At 37.1% G+C, this 16,724-nt stretch overlaps 1 protein-coding gene across 7 annotated transcripts in view; it reads right to left on the reverse strand.

The window, feature by feature from the left end:
- The window catches only part of LOC134755891 (myosin-IIIb-like), a 59,116-nt gene that overhangs the window by 15,456 nt on the left and 26,936 nt on the right, over positions 1-16,724 (reverse strand). For all 7 annotated transcript variants that reach the window (XR_010129086.1, XM_063692538.1, XM_063692535.1 and 4 more), the window contains exons 2-4: positions 6,010-6,194; positions 911-1,066; positions 253-534 (exon numbers count right to left, since the gene is read on the reverse strand). Coding sequence is in view for 6 of the 7 variants with exons in the window: in XM_063692538.1 (XP_063548608.1) it covers positions 253-534; positions 911-1,066; positions 6,010-6,174 (603 nt within the window). In the remaining variant the exon portion in view is untranslated. The remainder of the gene's footprint in view (positions 1-252; positions 535-910; positions 1,067-6,009; positions 6,195-16,724) is intronic.

Raw genomic sequence — 16,724 nt, forward strand, 5'->3', positions numbered from 1 at the left:
CAACTTAGGTTAAAGTCATCTTGCTGTAATATACAACACCATGATGATTATTCCGCCAAAGACATCATAAATATTTAACAGATAGGTAACAACAAGAATTCGTTTTAGGTAGGTACTTACTACGTACTTAATATGACACTGATACGGCACCATATTTTTTGGTGATTTCAATAGTTCTCGATTAGTCGGTTGACCACGCATGTCTATTAAAGATGTGTCAACAAGTAAGATGTTGGCAATGTATTATTTTACCTCTGGGGCCATCCAATAAGGTGTGCCTACTGAAGTATTTCTCCGTGCAGCAGTAGCAGCTAAATGTGAGGAAACTCCAAAATCGACGAGTTTGACTTCGCCGTTCTCAGTGAGTAGAATATTATGGCCCTTGACGTCCCGGTGCATGCAGCGGTGAGCGTGTAGGTGGGTGAGAGCGCGGACTGTCCCTCGCAGGACGTAGGCCAGTTGAGGCTCCGTGAGGTTACTCCCGTGTTCGCGGATACCAGCGCATAGATCTGTCACTGAACCTCCGGTACAGAGCTGAAATAGAAAAGTAAAAAGAATAAATATAGTTAAGTGTAAGCACATTATTCTTTAAGATATGAGAATAATAATAAATATGTTACAAAAAAATAAGTACCAACGTAGAAGTAGGAGTTCTTTTATTTATCTTTTGCATCAACTACATGGGACCATTTTAGGCTTTTGTGAAGACAGTTAATAACGATAATCACGGAAACGTAGCCAACTGCAATTTGAATCTACCTTAGGCATCTTGTTTAATTTGACTATTTCCATACATTAATTTAAGTTTCGGTTGGCGTTTTCTATAAACGATTGTCATCTTGACTAGGCCCCGTAGTATGCAGTAATTATATATTACAACCCAGCGTAAAGTTTTTTAAAATTCTCTTACCTCCATGACGAACCATATCTGGTCATCATCAGAGCAGACTCCGCGCTTCAAGAACAGCCCGAAGAATTCTGGAATGTTTGGATGGCTGGACAAATCCCGAAACACTAGGAATTCCTCCTCGATCTCTTCGATGTTTTCAGTGATGTTCTCCAAGATCTGAAATTTAATAATTGCCTTTGTATAATAATAGTATACTTAACTAGAATTTGTTGATAGTTGAATTCTAGAAATATTCATTTGCAACATTTAAAATACTTGGAGTTTTTCAATTTTAAATTTGGCAAGCATAGATTAAGATAATCTAATTTTAGACGTAACTAAGCAATATAGCGCAGCTAAAAACAAGTCAACCTTAAACAATATTTTCAACATAATCATAATTTTAAAATATGCAAATATGCAGTGATGTACATTTTAATTAAAAAGCTAAATATGACGCTCATTGTCACGCTTCTCCACACCGGCGATCGGATAACGGTGTGCGGATGGCCTTACATAACATGTTTTATGTTCCGAACATTGACACTAAGTAGTGTAGAACGAGAGGCTACATAGTTATGTATTGTTTGGCGGCCTTGACACGGATACTAAGTTTTGAGATAACATCAACGCAACCAATTACAGACGGCATGTTAACAATGGCCAGCATAGAATGAGTATTTGTTAACGGTGATCGGAGGTCGAATATAGTTAGGAGCTTTCCTGTGCCTAATTAAAGGTATCCTGTAAGGCTCTTTTATAATTCAAGCATCTTAGATTCATGTAGGTAAGTTAAATAAGTTTAATAAAAGCTTTTGGTATGGTTGTTACATTTATTTAAATTTTCTTTCTCATTTTATGATTTACGATCATACTTAATTTCTTTTGATTAAAAGTCCGATCCGTTATTTTTAAATTACTCTGTAATAAAATCTTAAGTATTCATAATACACATCATCATTTTACAATCAAGCTGTAGAATAACGTTTATATGTGTTAGGCGCAAAATTTGACCCGACGTAAGGCCCGATTAGAATGTTAAGATAAGGCCTTATTAGGTCTAGAAACGATATGAATTAGAAGTGTCAGTGTCAAAAGTGAAGTTTTTGTTTGACGAAATGTCAATTTTGACACTGACATATCTAATCCATATCGTTTCTAGACCTTAATATTTTGACGTATCTTAAAGTTCGAATCGGGCCGTAAGGCACAATTAAAAATGTAATTTTTAAGGATCGTGAAAATAATTAGGTTTCTTTAAAAATTCATTAAAGAAAACCGGACAAGTGCGAGTCGGACTCGCCCATCGAGGGTTACGTACTTTCTAGTATTTGTTGTTATAGCGGCAACATAAACAAGAGTGAATAGGCTGTTACTGAATCGGTGAGCTCCATCTTAGGCCCTGTCTTCACTTTCCATCAGGTGTGACTAGGGCCAATCGCCGATCAGTTTATAAAAAAAAAAAATAAAAATAAAATATCATCTGTGAATATTTCAATGGTCTAGCTATCACGGTTCATGAGATACAGTCTGCCGACAGACAGACGGACAGAAGGAGAGACGGACAGTGTGGAGTCTTAGTAATAGGGTCCCGTTTTTACCCTTTGGGTACGGAACCCTAAAAATAACTAGGTATGCAGGTAATTCAGTTCTCAATTCAGTTTCGGTTGAACTAAAAATAACACTAGTTCATACATACTTAACGAAGAGACTACGAATAAAATTCCTGAATCAACATAGTCTACCATAAATGAATCTTCAATCAACATTCATGAATCAGTGTTTAGAACATCTTCTACTTATTAGTAATTTATGCGAGCGGTTGCGGGTCAAATTTGATGGCATTTATTCAAAAATCTCATTAGCATTTATAAACATCGATAAAAAGATGAATTTTAATGGAAAGCGAGATTCAATATTTAACCTTCGATTATTTTCGTTACATTATTTTAAGATCGTAGTTCTGTAGAAAGCGACTAACTTTTTATTTTTGTCAAAGTGACTTAGACCATAACTCAGTGGATTTGATCGCTTTCTGCATAATAGCAGGGGAGGCGACGATGCTAAATGTGTTGTAACTCGAGCGTCGTATTATAGGAACAAAAAAAGGTTATATAATGTATAATAATGTAATGTATAATGTATGTGTGTATGTAGGGCATTTATTTGTGTGATGAGCACAGATATATTTTGTTCCTGAGTCATGGGTGTTTTCTATGTTTAGTATTTATATATTATATATATCGTTGTTTGAGTACCCATAACACAAGCCTCCTTGGGCTTACCGTGGGACTTAATCAATCTGTGTAAGAATGTGCTATAATATTTATTTATTTATTTTCATGTTTTCTTTTTTAGCAAGCAGGAAAGCGTCTACAGATTTTTAAAAATGTAAAAAAAAAACAACACCAAAACGAGCACGTCAGATATTAATAGTGTCAGTCGCGCAACATGTCTCTGATAACAAGGGTATGTTAATCTGCCGGTTTACATTACATTAGGCAGGGTGGTCATACGGAAGGGTTGAAAATTAGGAAAAAAAATTACTCGAGTGCATCAGATATTAAAAGGGGATGTTAAGTGGACCCTATAAAAGTGTCAATTTCAATAATCTGATGACTTCAGCGATCCGTTAGCAAATGGCAGGGTCACAAGGTTTAAAAAAAAACGCCATATTGAAATACTCGAGCGTGTCAGATTATTATACAGAAAGGTTCAAATTGATGTCCCAGTTGTTTGAAACCTTAATCTGACGATAATATGGAACAGTATCCTTATTCTGAAAAAAAAAAACATTATTCAAGATAATTTGAAAAATTCCTGTCCTATATATATTTTTTTTATTTATAAACTTTTTGTGTTTAAAAAACTGCGTAGAATGCCGTGAAGTAGACCAAAATCGACAGGTTCAAGAGATATAGCAGTTTGAAGATTTCTGATTTTTTTTTTCATTACTTAATAAAATTTCAACTATTCGATTTTTAACTGTCTATAACATTAGAAAACCGCGTTGAATCCTTATTCTAGCCTAGACTCAGCCTCCATATCATATCAGTTACAGGAAATAATTATTATACGTATAGTAAGGGAGCCTAAGAGCCTTACTATTAACAATACTTTAATTGTTTCGTAAAAAGCGTATTGTTAAAATAATGGCAACGGGATATATGGATACGATGTTAGAGAGAAGTAAAAAAGGAAAAAAAAGGAAACAAAAAAATTGCCGCAACTAAAAATATAAATTACAATTAAATTAAATTTGAAATTTTTACATTTAAAATTAAATTTTTACATCCGTAAGCTTTACTTAACCTGTAAAATATCTATAAGTGTGCTTAATTTACAAATAGGAGCCAGAGATAGCTAAAAAGTGAAAGGGAAAAAGAGCTGGGTGTACTAAACTTCATAAACGATTTTTGACAATACTGCTTCCTCAAATCGGTTATTTTTTTATTCAGTTATTTTTACATTATTCCCTTAAAAATAAAAATAAAATCGAACGCGCTCGAGTAAGTCAAGGTCGCGATTTATTTGCAACTTTGTGACCCTGCCACTCGCTTGCGGATAGCTAAAATCGTCAGATCATTTATTTATTTTAAATTTAAATCAGGCAACAAGGCCCATATTACAAATACCTTACAGACTAACATACTCGGGGCGGGGCGGTGCGTTGCCGTTCTGTACGATAATACTATTATGTACTTATTCTGTGGCGCAGTAGCCGCTGCCGCTCCAGAGGGCCTACCGCGAACCACGTTCGGCGTGTTGCCTCTCTGTCGCACTTGTATGTATTATATAAACTTAAAACTAAACACTACTTATTGAAATGGGCACTATTTAACGAGTATATGGTTAACCCACCATATATTATTCTGACGCGCTCGAGTATTTCAAGGTGGCGATTTTGTCTTACTATTCTGACGGGCTGTCCTGGACTCCCTGCTCGGTGTCAAGGACGCATACTTGGTGGAGGTACTCAACTGGATGCAAGGTATCCCCCATATCTTAATCTGACGCGCTCGAGTGACTCCAAAAATCCCCTCTTGGGCTCCCCGACCATAACTACGGTCTTTGTTAAACTGTAAATAGTATTTCGTAACACTTGAAATCAGATTAATTTTGCAAATACATCGCCGACTCAAAATTGGAGCTCGCCGTTCCGTTACAACGGCTCATTTAGAGTAACTTTTATTGGCTTTTTATTTTACCTAATAAAGGTAGATAATGATAATATCTACCTTTATTAGGTAAAATATAACCGTTATTATAACCGTTTTATGATTAATGGTTACAGATTCCTTATTAGAGTAGGGGCATGGTTTAAAAAAGCCAGATAGCCGCTGTAGTTTATGTTAATAAAATTATATTAAAATATTTTTTTACTACAGTTGCTCACAAAATTGCTACTTTACGTAGATGTTTTGCGTGCGGAAAGTTGGTACCTATTCGCGAAGCACTAGGCTTTTTACTTTCAATTTTTTATTTTTTTATACTTGTTCCAATTCATGACTACTAATTGATGAGTGTTAATATTGGTTTCCGTTAAACGTGGTAACCAACATAAAAACCTACTGTTAATGTAAGAATAGGAAAAATATACATATTTCATATTTTATTACTTACCTCTTCATCATTATAACACGTTTATTTTTTAATATTGAAGATTGAGAAACCGTTCTTAATAAGTTGTCTGAATGGCACGGAATAGCTATAGAAGTTAGAGGTAGGAATAGCTGCAGAAACGCCTGACAAAGAAGAGGCGTTTTTTCTTACTGCAAGCTTAAGTTTCCAAAGTTTTTATTCCTTACTTGTTGTTTTTATTATTTTTTCGCAACTGTATTAAAAAACGTCAAAAAATTACACAGCATTACACTAGGTACTAATGTACTGCGAAATTTAGGACAGAAAGTAATACATACAAACAAGGTACAGTATACAATCTGGAACTAGGTATGACGATTTTTTTTTAATTTACACAAATTCAAAGAAACGAGGTATATACACAAAATAAAACAATATACAAAGGAAATATTAATAACTAACTGAGGACGGAAGTTTCGCGAGTCGCCTGCGCCGGTTAGCCATACATTATACTACCAATCAAAGTGAGGTTAACACACCTTAACGGCAACTCGCCTCCCGCTCTTCTTGTCGCGAGCGCAGTAGACCTCGCCGTAGGTTCCCTCGCCGATGAGCTCCTGCAGCGTGAAGCGGTCGCGCGGGTCGGCCGCGCGGTCCAGCTCCACGTGCTGCGAGAGCCCGCGGTACGCCATGTCGCTGCGCATCGCGGCTTACATTGACATTTCTGAAACAATACATAAATATGTCCTTAGTTATTAATAAAATTGGAGTAAGTACACTGTACTATACTTTTCATTTCTAGTGTAATGTTTCGGAAAACGTGTATCTAATTGCTCAGTTTTGTAGGGCAGCCACATCTTGTGCTTAATTGCTTATTCTTTTTTGGGAGGTATTGGAAAACAGGCACATAGAGTCAGACCAAGCTAAGTTAGCAGCGATTTTGATAGCACAGACTGTGCAAATGTTAAGTAAACGTCATAATTTCATAGAAGTTTGACGTTTAAGATAACACTTGCACGGCCCGTGCTATCAAAATAGCTGGCAACTTAGCTTGGTCTGACTCTACATACGTGCCTGAGCTCTGACAATTGAATTAGGGTGAATCAACTATTTCTTGTTGTTATTGTGTCCCGTCAGCCAGAGGACAATATTAACACAGTTTGTTTGACGAAATGTTGTATAACGATCCACAAACGTGCTTATTAGTGGTAGCTCAGTGGAAAGGCCTTATATCTACCACAAAAATGCATGTTTGGTTATTTTAATTACCATAAAATTGGGATTTTAAGAGTGACCCAGGAGAACGTAACCATGCCAACGAGTGACAAGAAAAAGTTGATTCACCCAAAAGTAAACTTTTCATTAGAACGGGGTGCAATAATAATACCAATAACTTGAGTACCTAGGTAATATTACTTAGTGGAAAATTATCGTTGTTACCGTTCGCTAACAACACAGTATTTTATTAATAGGTGCATTAATTAACAGTCGCAACTCGCAATGCACTTAGTGGAAGTAAAAAATACTGCAACTGGCACGTGAATCCGCTCAAACGTCCGGTAAAAACGAGGCTATTCGGTTACCGTAAAAAAACGATTTGCCAAGTTCGATAGTTAATTTTGTATACTCGTTATCATTATGTGAAAGTGCACGAATTCGGTGACCATACCAGGGCAAACGGGGAAGGCATCTTTGATTGGACGTAAAATGAGAATTGAGAATCAGTTATGACGATTTTGGTCGAACAACGAATATATATAAGCACCTACTTTGAAAAATATTACAAAATTGGATTTGGAAAATAAAAGGATTTGTTTTTAATATCAATAAAAAAATCTTTTAGGTGAAGCTGTTTTCAAAAAAGTCGTAAAGATAAAAAGAGTATCATAGTTACCATTGTTATCTACATCTACAAATTGGTCTTTGCTTGAAATGATAATAGGCTTAGGCAGTGTCATTTCCGTAATATTTCCGGAAATATTACTATAAAATCGATGTGTTAGTGTGTAGCAAACTAATGAATCACTTAAACACGCAATTACACCGATTAGCTGTTAGGGTATACTATAATGTCTATGTCTATAGTTTTTGTTGGTACACGTCTGTATTGAAAATCAATAAGTTAGTACTTATACCAAGAAAGTAGCGTTTATCAAACACGCCAGGCTCGACAGCAAAACGTCCCTACGAGGTGCTGACACCAATACTTGTTGCTTTACTGGCGATCATACACCGGCCAAATACTGCTTGCTCCAGACACGGGCGACACGGCGCTGCCTGTTTCGGACGTAAAAGGAGATTTGAATTATTTATTATAGTGCAATGAACGCTCGATACGTTTATGAAAGTTAAGCAAAAAAACGGTTTTCCGCTGATAAGTAGGGCAACTACTAACATTATTTTATTAAATTCATAAAGGAGTGGAAATTCTCGAAAAAATGATATGAGGTTGGTGTGTTTATGTATAAATTTGTCGATAAGTAAAACAGAGCAGCAGGTGAAATTTAAAATAATCGATATGTATATAGGAAGTCTAGGAAGGTCTTTATTGTTATGAAAGCAGGAGTGTGTGGAGATGAAAATAGGGACTACGTTTGTATGGAGAAGCTGTCAGCGGTTATAAGTATTGATACAATTGTGTATCAATATATATATAATAGTGGGAAGGGAAACTAGCGTTATGGCATTATGAATACAATAGTGCATAAAACCCCGTTGCATGCCACCTAGCCGGCGCGGCGCACGCAGCGTTGTAAGCGTCAGCATAAAGTAAGTATACATACCACCATACCTAGTAGCACACCGGATGACTGTTTTTAGAAAATGTAGGTACGTGATCAACGTCATATGTGCATACTTATAATAGTTATTTGTGCAACAAGAGAGGAAAGTCGGTTTTTCTTGCGAGTGTTTATTTAGAGTCCTGAGAAAGCGAAAGAGTCTATAATTGAATCACAAGCGAAGCGAGTGATTCAAAGTTAGAATCTTGAGCGTAACGAGGGACTCAAAAACACGAGATGTAAAATAACTTTGCTCTCGTGTTGCACACATAATTTTTTACCTCAGTAGTGAGAACATATTAAAGGTTAAAATGTATTTCAAATTACACAGAATAATTCAGAGAAAAAAAAAATTGTAATCAAAGTATGAAGTGGTAGTTCATGGCCTTCACTAAATTAAAAAGCTACATTGTTTCAATTAGAGTTTTGAATGATTCACGGTTAGTTTCACTAGACTTATATTGACCGGGATATAGACCGTGATTACCTTTTGTATTATTTGTGAGCTCCCGATATTTCGACGCACAACTTTGACACCCACCCGCTATCTTCAGTCACCCGGGAACATGATGCATGTAACTGCGTCGAAATATCGGGAGCTCACAAATAATACAAAAGGTAATCACGGTCTATATCCCGGTCAATACATTGTTTCACTCCCTGGAGTGAGGAAAGTCGCACTTTCTTCACTCCCTTGAGTGAGGAAAGTCGCACTTTCCTCACTCCAGGGAGTGTCGAAAGTAGGCTTGTTCGAGCTGCTGAGGTGAAAACGTATTTACTTACACTTGATATACAAACAACAAATTAGGTTAGAATTAAGTTAGTGGTTAAATTAGGCTTTGTCCTACCCGGACTGTTCAAAGGCTCCCTATCCCTTGGCGAACGCAGCACCTGTCCTAGCTTCATATGAGTTGAAGTTTGTGATTCAGCGAAAAGTACGGGAGGCTATCGAAATTGGTCGTCATCCGAATTTTTACCGTGATTGTGGTTGGTCAGTGCCTCCGAGCTGGAAAACTGTTTTGGGTACTACGCCGGTGGACAGTGTGGACGAACCATTAGCGAATGACGTAGTGAGTGTTGTGTGCAACCCATCATTTGATAATAATGCCGTAAACGAGGGTAGTTTCTCGCCCCCCCTGCCGCCACCGGCGCCCGCGCCGAGTCATCGGGCGCGGAGGGCTGCGGCCCGCAGTCTGCGCCGGTCCGTCACCGTCGACGCAAGCTCCTGATGACGCTCCTCGGTACGGAGTGAAACATGTCGAGCGTTTTCGACTTAAAACACGTGAGTGACCCGTTATTAATATATTTAATATGTCTATGTCTCACGGAAGTTTTGTTAAACTTTATTTTATTGACAGTTTCATTGAAATTTTCTTGATGCGAACAATTGCCCCACTTGCGTAGGTACTTTTACCCAGGGGTGCTCCGGACAGGACACCTCCCAGTGCCGAGTCCCTTCTCATTCCTCTTGATCAGCTGATCCGGGGGAAAGGGAAGGGCTCTCGGACGGTGCGCCCCGGGGGCAACGGTATGTAATCTCTTGGTTTCCAGGTAATTGCTTACCGGTGCTACCAATGTCCTGTCACGGGGGGGGGAGGGGGGTTCCGCATAGGGTGTCCTCTCATTGAGGGAGAGTTCACCCGAGTGCGTGCTGGAGGGGGGTCTTTGGGCCGGGCGACTGCGGTCACGGATGGGGCCTTCGGGCGCGTGAGGGCACAGGAATGCCGCTAACCTGTATAAAACTGCGGTCCCCGTATATAACTGTCTAGGCAGAGGGCTTATGATGACGGCCGGGGGGGGGTTGCCACTGCTGACCGGCGCCGGCGTGGTGGCCAAGAGGATGATCACCTCTATAAAAAATCGCTAAGGCAACCTGAGGGGGTGGAACCCGGGGTTTTTCCATCTCCTCCCGGTGTGGAGGTTGTCATGAGGGACCATTGTGTGGTGTCGCCCTGCACACTACCTTCGAGAGGGGGAGCTTCGGCTCCAGGGCCTTCGGGTCCAAAGAGGGGACAGCTTCGGCTGTCTGCAGCAGGCGGTGTTCGCCGTGAAATGCTCTGCGATCCCGTGTTCACCGCCACCATTGCTGCGAGACGGGCATACCGTGGAGGTTTTAGTCGGTAATTGGCCCCTTGGCCACGAGTCCGACATATCCGTTCTAGTTCCCCGGCTAGGCGGAATGCCTAAATGCATTACTCCACGTAAAAAAAAAGGTACTTTTACCCAATAGCTTGCGGAATCTTATACGCGCACGGTGAAAGAGTCAGTGCCAACCCTAGCATTTCATTAAAATTTCACCACTGATAACAGGGTCTGTACCGGGCGCGCAAATTAGTTAGCCAATTTGCCGATAGATGGCGCCGTACATAATTATGCTTCATGAATCTATTATAGGAGTTCACGACCTACTTTAGTGATTTGTCTACGTAATGTTGGTAGTAATTAATTTAGGTAAATACGTCTGATATTGTTCTGCATGTTAGATTGTATAATTCTTAGATTTAGAGACCTAGATTTAAGAAACTTGGCATGGAATTATATTCAAATACAATTATATTGTTCATGAATAAATAAATACAAAATACAAAAATATAACTTGATCAGTCATGAGGGGTGGGGGGAAATGACCGAACGGGATAGTCTTATCAAAGAGGATAATTATAATAAGATAGAGCGGTACTGTCATAGTAAATTTTGTAACCCCAGTAAATTCACTGCCATCTATCGACACACCTTAAAACTAAAAATGAAGATTTATAAAATTACGATAAAATTTATTTAAATATGTATAAATGATTTTTTATTTTCATTAATTATTTTTATGATTTTGACCCATGTTCTTTCACTGATATGCGTTAAAATTGTTAAATAACAAACGAAACCGTCAACGCCATCTATACGACAGTAGGCCAAAGCTAGTAGCGCCCTCTGATCGAGAAACAAATTTTCTTGATTTTCGAGGCACGTTTTTTCCTTTGGTCTTATGTATCTTTCAGTAGGAGTAGCAGAGAAAGCGCTGTTATTGTTTGTCCTTGTCACAGTCTCACATTTTTTTAAATTCCCCACCGTAAATTTAGTACGGTTTATGGTGGGCTACAAATCTACTCGACCAATCATATTGTCGCATTGCGTATGTTCTGTCCCTCACGGGCGCACGCGTATAGCTCATCTAAGTAATGCTAGGTCTGTGTTATGCTTATAGTATACTTCTGGTCAAAAGTTATACGTACATGAGATATTTTAATCTTTTATATTACTTACTTTTTAAAGTGATGCGAATCTTAGTTGAGCTAATTAATGCTCAAACCTGTTTTAAAATATGTAATTAAAATTTTATCTCATAAATAATTATTCAAGTTTAATTTACTGTATAACGAGTTTTGTACAGACATCTTACTTTAATGTTACGTGTAAAGCCAGTTGCTAATAATAAGATGAATAATTCGTTCAGAACCGTTTTAGATGATTTGTAAGATGATATAGCAATTGGATGGATTACATTTTCAGATGCAATTTGCATATGCATTCGACTGTTTCTATATATCCTGTATATATATTTATATTGTTAATTAAAGTGGCCCAGTGCATATAGTCGCTCTTCCAAATTCGCCAGTTACCTGTATAAAATTTGAACCAGGCAAGTATTTACTTACTTTACCGCATAAAGATAGGTACATACTAAACTAGTAAGAATGTGACAAAATATTGGTTGTTAGTGTTACATTTATGTCGTAATGCCGAGGTAATGCCCGTTCCTTTATTTACTTTTTTCACAAGTGTCTAACGGTGTCAACCTTGTCGTGTGGTGTGGCGTAACGAGTAGCGAGACATGAGATTTCAATTTTACACGTACACCTTTTTATTACTAATGATATAAAAAATAAGTGTCCAATGATCCAGTTGGGTGAATTCGTAATATCATTCTTGAAGAATGGAAATATGTCTTCTCTTAATATTTATGACTAAAAATTAGGCTCTGTTTGTATAACCATTTAAAATTTTGACTTAAAATTTATAGATCGACCTGAAGAAAATTCACTTTAGAGTACTGAACACACATCACTGCACATTTTCAATACACTTTGTAAAGAAAAACCGTCGAGGTCGCAGTCGCTGAGGCATTGAACCTAATCCATCATAATTTCATAACACTGAACTCTTTTAATAGAATAAAGTCGTACATAACTATAGGTAACCGGCACTTCTGACGTTACGGATCTGATGGTGTGACTGACAGCGGCGTCAGAAGTAATTAGTTCTCACAATGCTTTTATAATGAAGGCATTAAAATGTTTTCATGCAAAGAAGTTTTGCCGGCCGGCGGACGGACGCGGCAGAAGCGACACTTTCACTATCTGTGACTGTCACGGAGAATAACCACCGGCGCTAGAAAACTGTCCACGAGAATGGGATTTGATATTATGTTAAATAGTTGCTTTAGAGGTTGTCTACTTGTTACCTCAATTTTGTTGTAGCTTGTTTTTTTTTCGTTTATTAATTAATAGGGATAATTCAATACTATTTTTATACTAACTGATACCTAATATTCTATCAGTTACTAGTCATAATTAAGCTAGTAAAATCGATAACAAAACAAAGGATAGATTGGTTTCGAGTTTGACGTTTTAACCATTCGTGTCCATATGACAGGTGAAGATTAATTTGTGTAATTAATTAGCAATTAATCCAAACTAGAAAAACTTAATACCTAATTTTAATGTCAGAGAAAGTAATGTATACAGTGTCTACTTTATTATCCAGGTGAATCACGTCACCGGCTAACTTAACCCAAATTACCTCTTTTAAATTAAAAAAAAACGAGCGCAATATTTCCAACTAGGTACCCACTTCCGATGACACGGAAACCTATTGTGTTAGTTCCTGTATGGTAACAATAAGATTTTATCACATTCTTAATTTAATCTAGATCATTTTTAATTACCGGTATTCGCGTGAATCCGAGGAATACAGCTTAGAATCTATTGAAACACTGCAGGACAACAAACCATGTTCTCATAATAATGTATGCAAATGATTGACATGTTCCCAGGCCCCACAGTTGGTATTGTTTTATTGTTTGGGTACAAATTTCCCGTATTTATCTTGTAATTAAACATTTCGGTAAACGTTTTTGTATGTTGTCTGATCGAAGTCTGGTTTGTAGGTAGGTACTTAAGTAAACACTATTGTTAAGATATCGGTATGCAGATTGTTTTTAATTATGTCCCACAGGGTTCTCGCGGAACTCTTACGAGTGTCACGATCGTTATTATCGCTAGATAAATCAACTGGTTTATTTCTCGTAAAAGTTCTTAAGTGAGATAAACTCATAAGAGTTGTATCTGAATATAATACACAAGAAATCTATGAGTTAATAATACCTAATACCACAGCTATAAATCTACCATTACGAATCGTGCGCTATTGTGAAGAAAAGCTACAAGTTTCATATTTATGATACTTCATTCGACCTTTTATAGGCGTCATTTACTGACACTTGAATGTATGGGCATATACTCGAATACAGAAAGTGTTGCAGTATCGCCGTAATGGGAACCACTTGCGCGCGGTGAGATACATCTACCAACCATTAACTCTTTGTTGGCTAGAAAGGTAAAAGAACAGTGAAATTTACTCATAATATAAAATTTGAAAATTGTTTGTGAGATTCTCTCGAAGTAAAACCAATTTTCAAATGAGAAGTCAATTTAAATATTAGGTATACTTTGGCGAATAAAGCACTGAAGTAATTGCATTTGAATTAAAGATTCAATTCGTTCCGATTTAAATGGATTGGAAGATGCTCTTAGTGATTTTTCTTGGAATATAATCTCGCTTTTAAGTCCGATTTTATAGGCCAACAATGGATTTAAGCGTATTGGCACAACATGGTTGTCACGAAGCCTATGATCTGCACAATACAATCCTTTCAAAGCATTAGAGAGTGCTTGCTAATGCTTCCCCACTCGTTGCTGCTCGTTGGACGGATTATCTGCGACAGATGGTATATGAATACAAAACCACACAGGAATTAAAAAATGTAGTGCTGACTACAGTTTTTGTACCGATTTCTTTGTTTGTAGGCGTTTACGACAAAAAGTACCCTGCATCCACATTTCCTGCTCATTTGTTTTTTCATATTTTTTCACTTGAGTGAACATTCCGGACTTGCTAGCTCTGTTATTCAATATCTGTCCACTGCTGTTCATTGTACCGTCCACTTCCGAATATCATTTTATTCCAATTAAATTACTATACTATTAAGTTACGTATTCACGGTGTTTATTTGTCATTTATATATTATTTTGGGTCACTTGCAGTTTACAATATCAGCCTCAGCCATTAGATATTATCTCAGAGATTAGAATTAAATAGGTATCAATACATTTTCAAAACATGTATAAGTAATAGTACCTATATTATGTTAGGTGTAAATATAGCTAGTTAGTTAGAGAGAGGTCATGACCCTCGTTCCCGGTCATTCCTGATGCAGAGGCTGTCTATCGCGGTTCAGCGCGGCAACGCGGCGAGCGTGATGGGCACCTTTGCGTCTGGAAACGCGCGGGACGAGTATTTTGACTAGGTTGTGGCTTTGTTAAGTTTTAATTTAGTTTATAGTTAATTTGAATCTAATTTTTTTATGTACCTATTTGTTTGTGTTCAGTTTAGTGTTTTATGTAGGTAATTATTTAGTGATTGTTAAATAAATTAAAGTTAGTTCAGGAACAAATTAGAATGAAGACAATTGAAATGTATAGAAATCCTTGTAAGGTTCAGGGTTTCAGGAGTAACAGCAAAACACGTCTGTACCAAATAACATAACATAACACAACATAATAACAACAACAAAACAATACCAATAACATAATAATAATAATAACATAATAATTCGACAAGACCGAAGAAACATCTACCCTCCTCTTACCGTCAGTCGTCGAGTTGCGGAAAATCGCCCGAATTACAATAATGTCGAAGAGAGCGTTTAAAATCACATTGTCTCCACAGTCCTTGTTAGAGCAAGTGACAAAAAGATTTCTTTTTGCGCTTAATAATCTCGGCGTGACTGCGGCGTAAACGGGCAGAACACCGAGCGTGGTGTCTTCAAAATAACCGTGAAGCTCAATTATTGTTACCATCACCATGGCGAGAAAGCAACACTTTCTATTCGCAATCAAGGGTAAATAATGGCTTTCAATTATCAATAACAATCGTGCAATAGCGAGATGGATCAATTTGCATTTCCGCACATTTGATCTGTCAACTTTTTTCTTCTGTCCCATCGTTATAATACCTTACGTAACTAGAGAACTTGAAGTGCATCATGTTATATAATTATAGTCAAAGTCAAAGTAATAATCTTTATTCAAATAGGCCTAATAGCAACAAGCACTTTTAAATTGTCAAGTTTTACAAATATTACCTTATTCTAAATATCAGAACCATTTATTGATGCAGTTATTATTGTTCTTAAAAACATTGAATTATTATAGAATATAGATATATTTATCTTGAAGAGTCTTGTTTTATCATATGACATTCATATTTATTATTCATGATATTGATGTATTCAGAAAACTATCGTCTAGCTAGAGTTCGTCTAATATAACCTTAAATCTGCATCGAGGGTACTTGACGATCGCTGCAGCTGCTTGACGGCGACAAAGTGAAGGTGCGATAACAATAACAATACCTACTATAAGATTTAATCTAAGCTAACTTAGTACGTAGGAAGCACTAATATAAAAGTACAATTCCCTGAATACACGACGTTTAGGCCCACTTGCACCATCCCACTATCCCGGGGTTAAGCGGTTAAACCGTTAACCAAGTGTCAAATTGTACTGGTAACCATGGTAACTTTAGGTTTAACCGTAATCGGTTAATACCCCGGGTTAGAACATGGTGCGTGGGCCTAAACGTCGTGTATTCAGAGGAATTGGACGTTTATATTAGTGCTTCCCACGTACTAAGTTAGTGCAAAGTTAGCTTAGATTAAATCTAGGTTTTCATTATTAGCTAATTTATTATCCTATTCAATTAATAAACGCATCAAAAAAAACTGGCAAAACCACTAGGAACCCAAATGTATCCGAAATATTTTATATCAATCCACATTTTTTCATACTTTGTCTACCAATTTCCGAAAATCTTCTATATATATAAATGCACGACACATGTCCTGACTGATTGACTGACTGACTGACTGACTCATCAACGCAGAGCCGAAACTACAAAAGCTAGTAAAATAATAGAGGCATGAGTATATATCTAAGCTAACGAAGTATTAGGAATTATTTATTGCTCTTCTAACAATTAAATAAGTCGTGTATTTCTGTTAAAATTGAGGTAAAATAAAATACGGATTAGGAATATTAACTATTTACTTTCCAGTTATAAGTGCTATTAACAATTGATGGACTCTGTTTTTACTAGGTCTACTGAGACTGATATATAAAATAATGAAATCAAACATT

Source organism: Cydia strobilella, chromosome 3, assembly GCF_947568885.1.
Source record: "Cydia strobilella chromosome 3, ilCydStro3.1, whole genome shotgun sequence".
NCBI lineage: Eukaryota > Metazoa > Arthropoda > Insecta > Lepidoptera > Tortricidae > Cydia > Cydia strobilella.